General features: G+C 36.2%; 2 protein-coding genes across 2 annotated transcripts in view; both read left to right on the plus strand.

Moving 5' to 3' along the window:
- LOC149792980 (uncharacterized) overlaps positions 1–18,314 on the plus strand; it is a 132,331-nt gene that overhangs the window by 61,405 nt on the left and 52,612 nt on the right. The window lies entirely within an intron of this gene.
- On the plus strand, positions 328–17,107 carry LOC149792981 (uncharacterized). Its single transcript, XM_089966845.1, has 2 exons — positions 328–1,301; positions 11,145–17,107. The coding sequence occupies exons 1-2, from the start codon at positions 371–373 to the stop codon at positions 11,315–11,317; spliced, it is 1,104 nt and encodes a 367-aa protein (XP_089822971.1). The 5' UTR covers positions 328–370; the 3' UTR covers positions 11,318–17,107.

Genomic DNA, 18,314 nt, shown 5'->3' on the forward strand with positions numbered 1-18,314 from the left:
CGTCTCAGAATGACTTTAGCTATTGGGTTGGAGCCCTTTCATGTATAAAACTGCAGATGTCACATCATGCTTACACCCGCTCTAATTTTCCAATTAAAATGCATTTAATGATTTGAAGAGTAGAGTAAAAGGGATATATACCACTTCTTTTTCGTTAAGTTTATAGACTAAAGTACAGTGTTTGTCTTGATTGTTTCCCAGTCAACTATGTCTTGATTGTTTCCCAGTCAACTATGTCTTGATTGTTTCCCAGTCAACTATCGGCTTCGTGAGAATGCGTTATTTTACCTGTTCGCCTGTCGTTATCGTCCTTTTGTATCAGCTTTGCAATGCAAGAGAGATCCTATAGGATCTGCGTAAATGTAAAAAAATGCATTGTCCCAAATGTGTTAGATATAGACGTAAAACATTATTCGACATCGTCTTCCTTGCGTCTGTTGCTTGTGTAATAATTGTACAATGTGTGACGTACTTTATAATGGTAGCCAAAGTTAAGAAGTTCGCTGAAAAGGTGGACAACACTTTTCGGAGCTCGGAAATTTGCCGATTGACCGTCAAAGCTTTGAATATGGGGCGTAATAGAAACATTTCAGAGGACTTTCAATTGCATGCCATTGTTATGGGGTATAATAGGCCTTCTTCATTAAAAAGGTTGTTAGATTCTCTAAACAAAGCATATTACTATGGCGACAAAGTACGGTTGGAAGTCTGGATTGACCGCTCAACAAATGGAACTATTGATGGAGAAACGTTAAAAACTGCTAAATCATTTAGATTTAATCACGGCAGCTACGAAATATTTACGCAACATTGTCATGCAGGAATATATGGACAATGGATGGGGACGTGGAGTCCGAAAGAAAACAGTTCTGAGATTGGTGTTTTTCTGGAGGATGATATAACTGTATCTCCATATTTTTTTAAATGGTTGAAAGCAGTCCATAAAAGATACGACTTTATGGAACGCGTGAACGGTTATGCCCTTCAGGGTGTGAGTATGGCTCACGGTATTCATTCGACGAGAAAATATCTGGATGTAGACAAGAATCACAAAGTATTTCTATACCCGATTCTAGGAACATGGGGATTTTCACCTAAGATTAGAAACTGGTTACAATTCTTGAACTGGTACCAAGAGAGTGTAAAGAATTTGATATTCCAACCGATCTTTGAAGGCATATGGCCTAGTGAATGGTACAAGTCGTTCTTGCAGAGTGGTAAATCCGATACTATGTGGGAAATGTGGCACGTATACCATGCATGGAAAAATAAGGAATTTACACTGTACAGTAATTTTCCAGGTAGGCATGTTACTCATGCTGAACATAGTAACCATCCACGTCAGCAGTGAATATACTGCGGAAAGTCGCTAAAGAATAATAAAAATGTAGGTTTTTTTCGTGTGGGTTTGCAAACAATCAGATTCATAGAAAAATGTCGCCAAAGTCATATTCTAGTTCTATGTATTCGCTTTTCTAGTGCACCACATGCTATCGTGCTCTTACAAATTGAGATAGGCAAATGAATGATAATAAATATTTCAATTTCGGCATTTAAAAATAGTTAAATTAAACGGACAGACAAAACCTGGTAGAGATTTATTAGCAATTTTTTCCAGTGTATGTTACAGACCCGTATCAAAAATGAGTTTTTACAATGAGAACAAGACAGCGCCCGGTTACTTACAGGATGACTAGAATTCATACGTATATATTGCACTGCATATATGAATGGTGGAATTTCTATAAACGTTTCAATCCATATCAAAGAAATTTGCACAAATGGAATTTAATACAAATGTTGTTTCGCTTCGTTGCTGAGTTAAATACACATTTGTCTTCAGCTGACTATGTCTATTTAGCATGACTCACTGAAGTTATTATTCTGCAGCGACACTTGGTTGCCGCTTTGACCTTGGTGTTAAGGCCACATTCCTATAAAATTTGCATTTAAGGGTTTGGTAAAGGGGTTTTTAATTTGTTCATGAAGTTCATAACCTTGTGATGGATTTTGCTCTTCCTCGGGAGGAGTCATAATAAAGCTAAGACAGCAAAGCATACTGGCATGTTCTTGTGTACATGTTAAAGTTTTGGTTAAAGTTCATTATGGTTATATTTCCTAAATCCATTGATGGATATTTTCATACTTAGTATGCGTCATTAAACAATCTAAAACAATTTTTTATTCGCCCATTCAACCCTTTGACAGTTGGGTTAACATTACTGTCATAGCAAATTTGTGTTCAGCTTTTTATAATTAGTTCATTCGATATTAGTTCCTCAACCCCATAATGTTGTTCGTACGTAGAATTAATCATCATGAAACTAAGACAGTTGATTCTGCGACACACACGCCCGCCCTTTGCACATTAGGGTCAAGATTTCAGTCAAAGTTACAATCAGATAAAATGTTTGATATGGTTTGGGTTACTTATTTTCTTTTAATGCATTATATCTGCTAAAGCCACAGATGGATTTTGAATATACTTAGATTACATATTATGAAGGCAAGACAAATCATTCTGCAACGTGCTTTCTCAACAGTTTGACCTTAGGTCAAGTTGACGTGTTGTACGCAATGCATTAATTGTAGGCCCAACACGCATATCATGGCATTCTATTATGTCTTAGTAAGAAATATCTCCCTGTGTTATCTCTAAGTTTCTGACAGTTTCCTCTTGATTTACAAAATTGATTTCAGTATTAATGTTTACCATCATTGTCAAAAATATGGTTCTTTATGAACCTCAGGTTCATTTAATGTGGAAGTTTACTTATCCAACCATTTGGTTACACCATGCTTAAATAATGTGGACGCTCATTCTATCCGACCCATTGACTTGCCACACCATGCTTAAATAATGTGGAAGATCAATCTATCCAACCCACTGACTTGCCACACCTTGCTTAAATAATGTGGAAGATCAATCTATCCAACCCATTGACTTGCCACACCATGCTTAAATAATGTGGAAGTTCTGTCTATCCAACCCATTGACTTCCTACACCATGCTTAATTAATGTGGAAGATCAATCTATCCAACCCATAGACTTGCTACACCATGCTTAATTAATGTGGAAGATCAATCTATCCAACCCATTGACTTGCTACACCATGCTTAATTAATGTGGAAGATCAATCTATCCAACCCATTGACTTGCCACACCATGCTTAAATAATGTGGAAGTTCTGTCTATCCAACCCACTGACTTGCTACACCATGCTTAATTAATGTGGAAGATCAATCTATCCAACCCATTGACTTGCTACACCATGCTTAATTAATGTGGAAGATCAATCTATCCAACCCATTGACTTGCCACATCATGCTTAAATAATGTGGAAGTTCTGTCTATCCAACCCATTGACTTGCTACACCATGCTTAATTAATGTGGAAGATCAATCTATCCAACCCATTGACTTGCCACATCATGCTTAAATAATGTGGAAGTTCTGTCTATCCAACCCATTGACTTGCTACACCATGCTTAATTAATGTGGAAGATCAATCTATCCAACCCATTGACTTGCTACACCATGCTTAATTAATGTGGAAGATCAATCTATCCAACCCGTTGACTTGCCACACCATGCTTAAATAATGTGGAAGTTCTGTCTATCCAACCCATTGACTTGCTACACCATGCTTAAATAATGTGGAAGATCAATCTATCCAACCCATTGACTTGCTACACCATGCTTAATTAATGTGGAAGATCAATCTATCCAACCCATTGACTTGCCACATCATGCTTAAATAATGTGGAAGTTCTGTCTATCCAACCCATTGACTTGCTACACCATGCTTAATTAATGTGGAAGATCAATCTATCCAACCCATTGACTTGCTACACCATGCTTAATTAATGTGGAAGATCAATCTATCCAACCCGTTGACTTGCCACACCATGCTTAAATAATGTGCAAGTTGTGTCTATCCAACCCATTGACTTGCTACACCATGCTTAATTAATGTGGAAGATCAATCTATCCAACCCGTTGACTTGCCACACCATGCTTAAATAATGTGCAAGTTGTGTCTATCCAACCCATTGACTTGCTACACCATGCTTAATTAATGTGGAAGATCAATCTATCCAACCCATTGACTTGCCACACCATGCTTAAATAATGTGGAAGTTCTATCTATCCAACCCATTGACTTGCTACACCATGCTTAATTGATGTGGAAGATCAATGAATCCAACCCATGGCTTGCCACACCATGCTTAAATAATGTGGAAGTTCTGTTTATGCAACCCATTGACTTGCTACACCATGCTTAATTAATGTGGAAGATCAATCTATCCAACCCATTGACTTGCTACACCATGCTTAATTAATGTGGAAGATCAATCTATCCAACCCGTTGACTTGCCACACCATGCTTAAATAATGTGGAAGTTCTGTCTATCCAACCCATTGACTTGCTACACCATGCTTAATTAATGTGGAAGATCAATCTATCCAACCCATTGAATTGCCACACCATCCTTAAATAATGTGGAAGTTCTGTTTATGCAACCCATTGACTTGCTACACCATGCTTAATTAATGTGGAAGATCAATCTATCCAACCCATTGACTTGCTACACCATGCTTAAATAATGTGGAAGATCAATCTATCCAACCCGTTGACTTGCTACCAGATGCTTAATTAATGTGGAAGTTCAATCTATCCAAACCACTGACTTGCTACACCATGCTTAATTAATGTGGAAGTTCAATCTATCCAACCCATTGACTTGCTACACCATGCTTAATTAATGTGGAAGTTCAATCTATCCAAACCACTGACTTGCTACACCATGCTTAATTAATGTGGAAGTTCAATCTATCCAACCCACTGACTTGCTACACCATGCTTAATTAATGTGGAAGGTCAATCTGTCCAACCCATTGACTTGCTACACTATGCTTTATTAATGTGGAAGATCAATCTATCCAACCCATTGACTTGCTACACCATGCTTAATTAATGTGGAAGATCAATCTGTCCAACCCATTGACTTGCTACACCATGCTTAATTAATGTGGAAGTTCAATCTATCCAACCCATTGACTTACTAAACTATGCTTAATTAATGTTGAAGATCAATCTATCCAAACCACTGACTTGCTACACCATGCTTAAATAATGTGGAAGATAATCTATCTGACCCAGTGACTTGCTACAAGATGTTTAATTAATGTGGAGGATCAATATATCCTACCCATTGACTTGCTACGCCATGCTTAAATAATGTGGAAGATCAATCTATCCAACCCATTGACTTGCTACACCATCCTTAAATAATGTGGAAGTTCTGTCTATCCAACCCATTGACTTGCCACACCATGCTTAATTAATGTGGAAGATCAATCTATCCAACCCATTGACTTGCTACACCATGCTTAAATAATGTGGAAGTTCTGTCTATCCGACCCATTGACTTGCTACAAGATGTTTAATTAATGTGGAAGATCAGTATATCCAACCCATTGACTTGCTACGCCATGTTTAATTAATGTGGAAGTTCAATCTATCCAACCCACTGACTTGCTACACCATGTTTGTATCATAATATCATATCAATACATATTTGTTTTAGTAGTTGTTTTTAAGCTATACATTTTGTTTGTTTGCATGCATGTTGTAGGCTGTGCCAGTTTGCTTTATTGTTGTATGCCTTCGCTTTGTTCAATTGGTGTTGCTTTTGGCGAAGACTCCAATGTGTAAATGAAAAAGCCGTTAGCAATAAGCAACATAAAGTGTGATATGGGCAGTGTCCAAAATAATACATTTTCCTCTTTTAGTTATTCTATTAACTTGGCTTTTACATTTTAGTACGCGAACGTCTCCATTGCATGTCGAACTTTGATGTACCGTTGTTTACGTCATTATTTAACTGCATTAATGGCAGTTTAAATAAAAAATATAATGAATTTAAACAGTACATTTAAAGCAAGCTCAGTATTTACAGAGTTAAAATCGGATTACAACAAGGAGCAAAGAGATAACAAGCAACAAAATTAAACACATTTTGCAGCGAATACTGTTTACTTTCCAACTATATCCGACGTTAATATTGAAAAAGATTGTTTTATAATCGTTCTAGATATCTGTACCTTAAACTAAACATAGCTTCAGCGTTTCTCTGTTTATTTTCTGATTGCACCGCTGGAAAATGGTTCGAGATAAATGTGTCATCTTCTGCAAATAACCTCTGTAGAAAATCTGTTACTGCTTTTGTAATTTATGTAATGCTGTATTTAAAAGTGGCTACTTTTCAGAAGTTTGGTCCGAATTTCTATTAATATTGTTGGGTAAAAAAGGCATTTTAGATGTGTTAATATTTTATATGTATAACACTTCTGAGTTTCACTATACCTTGTGCATTGTATTATTTGCCATTCAGTTACGTTCGAGTAATTGAAAAACCAACTCCACATGATCCGTTTTTGCTATAAGAATGAATATAGATTCTTCTTATATGGTATAAACACCACCTTCCGATATCTCCTTCATTTTTTCTGTAAGTGTTTGTGATCATTGTTCTATGGACATTACATGGTTGTTACAGTCGTATGTCGTCAGTTTTGCCACCTTATTTTCGTATTCGATAACTGTAAGATCCTTATTTTTAACGTTCGAACTTGTATTTGCCCTTGCATTTTCCATTGCCATTATTTTCTGAATGAACAATACTGCTGATAATGTGAATCATGTAGAATAAAACTTATTTCATTAAATTCTCAGAGTAGATAGTAAATACTATAACCTGGGGAAATTGTTAGCAGTTTCAGCTTGAGGTTTTTGTTTAGGTGCAGCAAAATTCCTTTAACATACCGTGTGAAAAAAGTTTTTGTTCATTTATAGTTGTAAAAATCATCCTTGTCGGGAAAATAAATAAAATCCACAATTCTATATACATACCAACGCAACAACAATAAGCGTGCAGTTATTTTGATTGTTTGATAGTTTCCTTGACAATAAACGTTTAGACGTTTTGATCCTCTAACAGTCTTCATTTCTACTGAAATGGTTCTGCAAGTGCCCGTATTATTTCCCTATTCGTGTTCAACTCCTCCTTGTACTGTATATATTTTGAATTAATCTTTTTTTCCTTCTTGTTATTACTTTCCAGATTTTGTACTGTGAAATATTGCTATATGATCTGCAAACCGACTAGTTGATAAATACTATTTCGCCTTTCGCATGAATACGGAAAAATATCAAGGAAGGGTCAATCTCATGTAAATCGTTGAATGGTTAAGCGATTTCATATTTTTATAATTACCAAAGCGAAGTAGATAGATCCTATTTCACTTTTATTGTATCACTTTTGTGGAATATTTATTTTTTAACTGAAGTATTTTCGTGCTCTGTTGTCTCGTGTCACAATGTGGACTGCATCTGTGAACTCGTGTCAGAATGTGGACTGCATATGTTGTCTCGTGTCACAATGTGCACTGCATCTGTTGTCTCGTGTCACAATGTGCACTGCATCTGTTGTCTCGTGATACAATGTGCACTGCATCTGTTGTGTCGTGTCACAATTGATGCACTGCATATGTTAACAGAATCCTAATGATTTATATTGAAACATTTAGTTCCACTGCAGTAAATTTGCTTCGTTTGAGATATTTCTGTTATACCTTGGTTAACGTGAATGTTCAACTTAGTGGCAGGATATGGATACGGAGCAAGTCAACAGGTTGGATAGATTGAATTTTTAACTGTCAGAGATTTGTATACATAAGCAAAATCACATTTTACTTACAATTTAATTCTTTTTAACTTAACATTTTGATATCGCTATGATGCCCATAGAGATCGACCTAATGTGTGCTTTTACGATTGATTTTATTAGTGAAAATCGCAGTAGTTCTTGCATAGAAAATAGATGCTAATTTTATTATATTTTTGTTCGACCTAATATTGTTCATAATAATGAGCTGTAGGACATTGCCATAGTTGACATACTGGTTTACAGTAATTCTATGCATTTTGAAATTAACAAAACACGTATAAATATTTAAAGTTTATAGACCGATCTTCGTTTGGTTGATCTTTACAGGGTAATAAAATGACTTATGTTAAATAAGTATTATACTTTTACCGGATTCTGAATATACGTTTTACAAACTGAACTTGTATGCATGTTTGATGAACCCACTGGTAGTTTTCAATCCGTGACATGATTTTCTGTGCGCATTTTCACCCTCCACAATGCTTATGAATCAACTGTACCTCGTCGAATATTTCTGAAAGAAAATGTAAGACATTTGTTCCAGGACGATGCTACTCAACCGCAGAAAAGCGATATTCGTTAAGGCTCAAGACACTAATCTCAACGCAAAGCTTAACTGGACCTTAGTATGTACGGACATTAAGACGGATGGGTGGACAATGGTCAAGCTATTTGTCTGTCCAACATTCGTGGCGGGTCATTAAAATACTAAAGCCCGGTATTTGATTTCATTGAGTATTCATCTTATACAAGATGAACGCGTGTACCTAGCAGTGCAAATTCATACCGAAAAATTAAAATCAAAGACTTTATGTTCGAGAGCAAATTAAACTTGATCTGAAATATTGATCTATTTTCTAATGTGGGGTTGGCGACAGCGTCGTTCCGTTGGCTGCTGGTTCTTTAACTTCCTTTAAGATTTTATAATATTTATGTAGTTTCGATTCATTTAGTATTTTTCGTATTTGAGCTATATTAGGAGTAAGATATAAGAAGACCAAGAAAAAGTTTTATATTATCAAGGTAAATATCCATAAATTTTATGTATGAAACGGCCGAAATATTTCTTATTACTTTCTATGTTGACAAAGCACTGTTTGTGTCGAACGGTTGGAAAGTATGAACCAGGCATCAAAATGAATGGCTTTCATCATAAATGCACCACATTAGGGTTTGTTTGGAATATTCCACCTTTAAAATAATCCAGCTTTAATATGATTTTCCGTGAGGCTTTGCTTTGTTTTGTTGGAAAAAGAGATTGTCTTGTTAAAGAAAATAAAACAGCAGCCAATCCATCCTGGCCTGGGACTCGAACCCAACTACAGCTGTATTTTTTATAAATCTCTCTTCTGCACATATTAAAAGTCTTCTAAAATATCGCTATTGTAGGATTATGTGTATTGCCTCGCAACAGCTTTTAGTAAGCAGCGATAATAAAAAGAAATAAAAAGTTATGCCGGTTATGGAAACAATACACAACTCTTTGATAGCAGTAAATTATGTTCCCTACTCCTCCAGCAAAACTGAATTATTTTGCCTTTTTCCTCAATAAAACAAGTTGTTTGATGGGTAATTTGGAACCCATCTGCTCTGGCCCAACCCCACCCCATCCCCACCTCGCAGCTGATTGGGCTCGATTACGCTATCTCTGCTTGTGATGTATGTATATAGAAATTATCCATTGACTTCTTAGGACCAGTACTCACAATTGTACCCTTTATATGCAGTCGTAAACCTGTACAAGGTAGATATAATCTACATTTGCAGTATATAAAGGGTTGTGCACCTGTACAAAGTAGTTATAATCTACGTCTCCTGTACCTGTACAAGGTAGTTAGAATCTACTTTACATAACATAACGTCTGATGTACATGTACAAGGTAGTTATTACCTACCCCATATACCTGTGCAAGGTGGTTGTGTGTGTGTGTGTGTGTGTGTGTGTGTGTGTGTGTTTGTGTGTGAATGATTAAGATTTTTAGCGTAGCTGTAACAATTTTTCATACGCTACGATGTCTACAGTGTGGCAGTTTAAAATTATGTCTAGCACTGGGCCATCATGCCTCAGACATGTAGCATGATGTCCCACCAAGTCACATTATCCTGACACCAGGCCGACCAGTCCTAACACTAACCTCGTAATGATGAGCGCCTAGCGAGGCAGCTGTTAGTACCATTTTTGTAAGTCTGTGGTATGACTCAGCCGGGGATCGAACCCACGACCTCCCGCATCCGAGGCGGACGCTTTAACCACTAGGCCACAGAGCGGTCCTGCAAGGTAGTTGTTTTCTACACTTGTATCAAATAACGCCTTGTGCATGACGCTTTGTGCTTGCTAAAAAAGACAGATCATAAAGTGAGATCAGCAAAACATATAAATGACTGGACCACTTAATCAAATGCACAAGCAATCTACCATTTTAGGCAATTAAAGTAATAACTTTTACGTAGCAAAGACACTCTTGCTTTGATGCACATAAAATACATTGGACAAGCTCGAATTATATATATGTACCAAACTGAACATTTCTTGATAAGTTCGCTTTTGTTTCGTCATTTACCCACACAGACATAAAACTTTCTTCTAGATTTTCAATATATATGAAATTTGTGATGCAAGGGTAACGGTTAATTATCCATCGAGTAAGGTAATTTCAAAGTTATCTTCTGCGCCTTTATTAAAAGTCATACAGTTCATTACGCACATTTACTTATTTTAATTTTAAATTAAATATAAATTGTTGTTATAAAATAACATACTGCTCTTTATTAACCAAAGTCTAATCGATCATGATTAATGAATGATCTGCACCTTGACTGTTAAAAAAAAAAAACTTCCAGCCTAAAATTATCGATCGCATTGGACTTTTACAATGGTTGCCATGTACTAAACCTCTCGAAAAGAACATGTTGGGTCTAATCGTCATAATACAGGGTAGTACAAATTTGTTTATCAACATCCGAAGCTCATACTGACAACACAGCGCGATATTCAATCCGATATATAATGGACCAAACATTTAGATTGCTCTCGTCCAAAAATGTCAGCATACTTTAACATTGATTTGGCTGGAGCTCGTAAATAATGGTCTTCCAAAGAAATATGGAATTATGAGAATCCAAATAAAGCGAATAATTGCCATTTAAAGGTATCTAGAATCAAATTCTAAAAGATGACATCCATTACTGAAATAATCTGTGTTGAACGCCTACATGACCTATATGACTTTTAAAATAAGTAATAATTAGCTCCAGTCAGTCAATTAAAAAGGAACTAAGGACTCTTTATTTAAAGACGTCCAAACACAAACGAATGTACCCACAAACGAATGTGCCCATAAACTGTGTCGTGTCAGTGTGAGGTAGCAACCTTTTAAATTCAATGATGTATCATTCTCTTTTCCTTGCAGACCATCAGGGTTTAGCAATCAATTGGAAAGAACCCGGATTACACTACTCCAAGAACGACGATGTAACAAAACCAGACCCTTTACTGTTGGATTGGAAACCAGAATACGAAGATCTTCCAGAAAATCCGGTCATTGTGGATGTCAATGGCAACGAGATGATACCCGAATCTTGACGCTTCTGTCTCTCTCATTTTCTGAAAACTTCTGTCGAATTCCGTACAATCACTGTCCACCCAACACAAACACTAAGTAGCTCCACTGTCCTTCAGGTCAATTGCACTTGTACGATGACTTGATTTCCATCATTTTTCCCATAGCATATGGTTGTGAACACGATCCAAACTAACATCAATTGATAGAGATCAATCCTGACTTGTATTTCGGCAATGTCGTGAAGTAATTCGATAGTCAGCCCTATATGATCCAGGTTAAATATTACTGTTTCAATATTTGAACAAATATGAATTGATCTTGGCAAAATTTGAAACCAGAGTATAGTTTAACCAGTAAGATTTCAGTCAATGATCTTTGTCATTTTGAACATGAGAGAAGAAAAAAATCCGTAACGAAATTTCCAGAAAATGTGGCAGCTATACAAAACCTCAAGGTGATAAATATGCATGAAGAGTTTAAGAAGCTTCTTACACAAGCTCATTATTATGTACAGCTTCCTATAATATAAATTATACAAATAGTAAAAAAAAGAACTCGTTTATGTTCACATGTGAAAAATATGTGAAAATGCAAGATTTCTCATGATGGCATGTGACTCTTGGTGGTGTGTGCCTATATGAGTTAAATTTGCAATACGAAAAACGAGAGTTGTATGTGTTTGAGCAATAACTAGAAACTGCATTACTTTAGTGACCCAGGGTTGCCCAGTGGTCTGAAGCGCCCGCCTATACCGATCACTGCCATCTAACCTCTGTCTGCGAGGGTTCAAATCTCGTGATCGGCCAATGTGGGTATTTGAGAAAGCTTGCCAGTAGTTTCATATGGGTCAATGGTTGTTACCGTGGTTTTCCCAGGTTCTTCCTCCACCAGCTATAATGGAAATAAACCCGAAACTACAACAACCTTTCAGGCATAAACATTATTTTTTCAACACAAGATATTTTGCTTGGTACCATTTGCTTCTTTACGACGATGTGTATTTTAAAAAAATTTCCACAATGTAAAAATCCGACGTGCTTTAAAACTTAGTTAGACATGCTTTATCAGCCAGATGGGATCAAATAATTTACAAAATGCATTTATTGCAACAGGTTATGCAGTCCGGGATCTACCATGTTCTCAGATGGCTGATGTGTTGTGATCAACCAATATCATACAAGTTCGACTCCGGTGGCCTAAGTGGTTAGAGTGTCCGCCTCGGCCCAGTTATACCAAACACTTATAAAAATGGCACTAGCAGCCCCCTAGCTTGTCGATACTCCTTTTATCCACTAACTTTAAATTGTCACAATCGTGCAGTATTTTACGATACCGAACACCTTGATATTGCACGACAGGCGTGCATAAAATAGTATCGTGTATTGGGAACTACTTTGTAACAAACCATGTACACTCATATAGTAGACAATTTAGGTTTCAGTTTATTAAATTTGTTTCTGATCAAACTAAAGCAGCTGTTTTGTCTATTTGAAAGTAGAGATGATAAAGTGAAGAATGTCCACGAGTTTACTGAGTCATCAATGAACCTTTCAAACAAGTAAATAAATGAATGTGATATTCGCAGTGTCCACAACAAACGTGAGAAACGCAGTATTGAAAATACCATTCTGATGATTTCTTTACAGTTATATAAGAGAAATGTTCGTAACCTTTCGTTAATGGAATGGTTCAGACTATGGCCAGTGCTTTCTGAGGTAAATAAAAAAACAGTCGTAGAAAAGCATACATAGGGCAAGGGCTGTCACATATCTATTATAGACGTACCATTTTATTCGTGAAATTATTATATGCTCATTTTTTCTCGGTTAACTTTGCATTGTCAGAATTGTGCAATATTACCCGATACTGAACTCGCGTGCAAATACACATATTGCATTCACGTGCATAAAGAAACTACTTTCTTTTGTAAACAAACAATGGACGAAAACGCCAGCACTTTTTATTTGTAAACAAACCATGTACACTCGCGTAGTATGCGCTTTATGTCGTGGTTGTTTAAATGTGTTTCTGAATGAAGTAAAGCAGATGTTTCGTGGACTGCCACATACCAGCTGCTTTGGCACATTCCGCGTTAATATTTTTGATACAATATTTCCGATTTAGGCTATCTATACAACATACGCAAGAAAGATCCTTACAAATAACATACAAGTGACAAGGCATATAGTGTCTTCATTAGCTGGTGATAAGAATGGCAAAATTATACCTACAGTTTTACATCCTGAATTTCCTCAAAATGTACTTTCTTAGTTCTGAAAATCCGAATGACATGAGCCATGTCATAGGTTCTCAATCTGGATTAGACATTTCAAAATTGTACTGTAATTTCGAATATAAGTGTAATTACATCCTCCTTACTGCACTCAAAATGAAATATATTTCATGTGGAATTGTCACATATAAATCCAGTCCATAATCACGAAATTTCGTAGAATCGAAAAGAAATACCAAATCTATTCATTCCAGATCAAATGGAAAAGTTGTTGCAATGCGCATTGATTCACTGTATGACTCCAAATTTCGATTTTAACAAGACACGCCATTTTCTTTCTAAAGTTATGTCGAGCGCGCGACTAAGTTCAGATTTATCTGATTGGAGTTATTTGCGCAGTAATAATGTTGTTATTGTGTAATGATGAATCTGCGCTTGTGTATTTAGTTTGGAATACGGCATACATTCAGTTACTTTGTTTCTTGTAGTGTTTTTTGTTAATATAATTAAGCATTATGTAGAATAAAACAATTAGCATATAATAAAAAGTTTACTGCATTTGTATGGGAAAATATGAATTCGTTTTGTTGGATGGATATACTTCACTCCCAAGGTCGTGCCGTATTTCCATTCGAAAAACTTGTTCATATTTTCCCACACAAATGCAGTAACCTATAAGTACTAAATTCGTGGGATAAATGTAATTGAATGTTTTGGAAGGAAAAATATGGGCCTCACAGTCAATAAGCCAAGACAACGAATAATTCTTATTTCCGCTGGCTGAATGGACTGTCACACAGCGGCTGCTTTGCAATTTTCCGCGTTGACCTTGTTGATACAATATTTTGGATTTAGACTAGCGATAGACGCCATACAGGTCATAACATAGCTGGGATCCCTGCAAAGAGCATGCAAGTGACCAAGCATAAACATGTCATCTTTAGCTAGTAATAAGAATGGCCAAAATATACTTACATTTTTGCATCTTGAATTTCCTCAAAATGTACTTTATTCCTTCTGCAAATCAGAATTACATGACTTCTACATGAGCTCATTGGTTCTAAAGCTTGATTACACATTCTGAAATTGTACTATAATTTCGATTACATTTCCAACTGCAATAACATTCTCTTTCCTGCTCTTAAAATGAAATGAAAGTGATATTGTATAGTCTTCCCCACATGATTCCAAGCATTCTATGACAGAAACACACATGCAGTTGAGTCTAAACGCGTCCCTCCCTGCTCAGGTCACATGTAATATGTGTGGAATTGACACCGCTAATAAATCCAGTCCATCATCACCAGAATTGAGCAGAATCGACACCCCACCCAATCCATTCATTCCAAAACCAGCTATTGGGATGCGCATTCATACACAGTATGACTCTAAATTTCAATTTTAAGTTGACGAAAACGGAAATTCTTTTTTATGTCGAGCGCGCGACTACGTTCAAAGGTTTCTTGGCGGTGCTATGTGCGCATTAATGTTGTTATTGTGTATTGAGGAATCGACGGTTATGTATTTATTGCAGAATACAGCATAAATTCAGTTATTTTGATTCTTGTAGTGATGTTTGTTTATAATTAAGCCTTAAGTAGAATAAGAAAATTAGTATATAATAAAATTTAATTGTATTTTTCAGGTAAATTATGAACTCGTTTTCCCAGATGGATACCGTACTCCCACAGTTTGTGCAGTATCCATCCGAAAAAGAACTCGTTCATTTTTTTAACATACAAATGGAGTAACACACACACAGACATACATATATGGGCTTCACTCCATAAGAAACCTAGAATTTTGAACTACGCATCTGTGTGTGTGTGTGTGTGTGTGTGTGTGTGTTAGAGAGAGAGATGTGAAATTTTTAGCAGTGAAGATTGCTCTATGGTTGTGATGCAAAAGTCTTCCTGTCATTATTTGTTGACACACCATTTTGACATATTAGAATTCATTTTGATAGAATACCTATGTGGATATTTTGTATACAAATACTTTTTTCCAATTTGTTGCAACAGAAATCACCCCAAAACGTTCTATTCTGTCATTCATGACTATATGCATGATTTCTAAGTTTTATGTGATTTAGAGACAAACAATTTACCAGTTGGACTTGTTATAACAAAAACTATATATAAACGAAAAATACACGTTGATCCTTGATATTCCGTTTAGTATTTCTCTTCACCATATATAGAGAGCATATCAATTGTCTGCTTTCAGTTTCAGTGATATAATAAGTCTGATTTCTACGCCTGCTCTTCTTTTCTTTACCAGTAACTGCCTAGACATGTTGATGACGGAAGAAATAAAGAGGTCTTGATTTCACGTACTGAGCTGATTGGGGACATTAAAAATATATTAAATACTTCTTCTTTCTCACCTCTTGCATAAATACAACATAGGTTTACGAAAAAGGAGTCTAAAACATAAAATCTAGGAACATTTCAATTTACAAGGTGCTTACATGCTTGGGAAAGCTTTCATAAGACACTTCTGGTGCGGTCCTAGGTTCGTCAATCAAATGTTACCTACATATACCTCTCTCTGTTATGTATATTAATTTGTACCGTTTGCACTGTTTATTAGGGTTTTTAATTTCATTATGTGCTATTGATAACATAACATTGTATTTTGGACTTAACATTGCCCAAAATCAGGTCCATTGTCTACGTGACTTGAATCATTGATATGTTTTTAAAATTGTGTAAACAACTAATACATAACCAAAAGTTTCTTATGTGTATGAGTTTAATATTAGGATCATTATCAATGGATGTAAACATATTTATTTGTTTCTTGATCTGGGTTATTGGAATTCCTGTAGAAACATACCTCGCCTACCTGATATATTTCACAGTCTATATTATAATTTTAGCAGCAGACTTTCTAATCATAACTGAGATCTTATCTAGTAAATATTAGGATCCTTCTAGAAGGTTATTTACTATTAGGTAATAGGTTTTCTTTTTAGAAAATGCTAATTGTGACTTAATGTCAAGTAGAGGACTATACAATTTTGTTTTTTTCTAGAAACTATTAATTCGTGCTTTAAGGGGCCCCGAGTGGCCGAGTGGTCTAAAGCGCTTTCCGTTACGGATCACTGCCGTCTCACCTCTGTCTGCGTGGGTTCGAGTCTAGGATTCGGCCAATGTGGGTATGTGAGAAAGCTTGCCAGTAGCTTCTCGTGGATCGGTGGTTCTTCCCGGTGTTTTTCCGGGTTCTTCCTCAACCATTAATACTGGCCGCCATGTATAGCCTATCGTGTGCTGAAAAATGGCGTTAAACCCCACAACATCAACATCAACATCAACATCGTGCTTTAAGATCTTATTATTCTGTTCATAAATTCATTTATCCAATTTATTTATTCACTGGAAGAACGAGTGCTCGTTAAGAATGACACCACTTTCAGCGTTGGATTTAATTTGGATTTACACAAAAATTTAATCAGAACTTTAATTATTAGGAATTTAGGTCTGTAATTCTATGCTTATTTGGAATTTAATTGTTCCTTGTTTTACATTTTCACTTTGTATTATAGGGAAATAAAATTTTTCTTAAATTTTACAAAGCGTGTTGCTTCTCACTCCTTTCTATTATTTTCAGCACGAAATACTCTCTCTCTCTCTCAAACACACACGCACACACACGTTTTGTTTCTCTCAATTATGTGAGTGTTGTAAGAGAAGCTAAAAAATAAAAAAGTAAAAAGTAAAACAACTAATAAGAAATATACGTCTCGCTGCACCCTACGGGGGGGGGGGGGGGGCGAGTGGTCTAAAGCGCTCTCCGTTACGGATCACTGCCATTTCACCTCTGTCTGCATTGTTCGAGTCTCGGAGTCGGCCAATGTGGGTATGTGAGAAAGATTACCAGTAGCTTCACGAGGGTCGGTGGTTGTTTCCGGGGATTTCCCGGGGTTCTTCCTCCACCATTAATACTGGCCGCCATGTATAGACTATCGTGAGCTGAAAAATGGCGTTAAACCCTACAACAACAACACCCTACGAGATTACCAAGCATTGTAAGATATGTTGCACTGCCTAAACATCGCGTGTTTGGCAATTGTCTACGACAGCGAACATACCTATTTCCATACGACATTGTGTCTCGTGTCATCCCAAATGTTGACAAAACACGGTATACCAGCATATTATATTTGGACCGGTAAGTAATCTTTCTTGAACTTAACAGATGTAAAGATCATCATAAACCAGAAATTTATTCAATCTGCGTAAATGAAAATTCCATTCTGGTCATTGTAGCTAATATATTTTTATGCATAATCTGGAAGACAGTGAGGAGATAAACAGAAATGAGATGAAGAAAAATGCTATACAAACGGTTGATATACAGTTATCCCCGTGTGACCGCCTCGGGAATCGAATATAATACACCCTTCATATGCTTTGCCCTGCATTTTTAGATCCAACATTGTACACGCACTTAGTACATAATTCTGGAACATTTGGTAACGAAATTCTAGATTTTAAGTTTTGTTGTGCAAGGAATAGGGTAGCGGCTTACGCAAAGACGAAAGAGGAAAAAGTCGCACACATACTCCGAGATTTCATCTGTATCTATCTGTATTAGAAGTTTCAAAGTATCTATCTGTATTAGAAGCTTCAAAGAGTAATTATGGACCTGGAGCTAGTTATATCAGTTTGAGTTACAAATAAATAATAAATGTTGCTTTATGATTTTTCTGATAAGCAACTGTTATGTAAATAATTATTGTTCCAACCAAGGGGTCTCTCTCTACGGAGTGAATTATACAC

This window comes from Sinohyriopsis cumingii, chromosome 8 (genome assembly GCF_028554795.1).
Source record: "Sinohyriopsis cumingii isolate HCF-2022 chromosome 8, ASM2855479v2, whole genome shotgun sequence".
Taxonomy (NCBI): Eukaryota; Metazoa; Mollusca; class Bivalvia; order Unionida; family Unionidae; genus Sinohyriopsis; species Sinohyriopsis cumingii.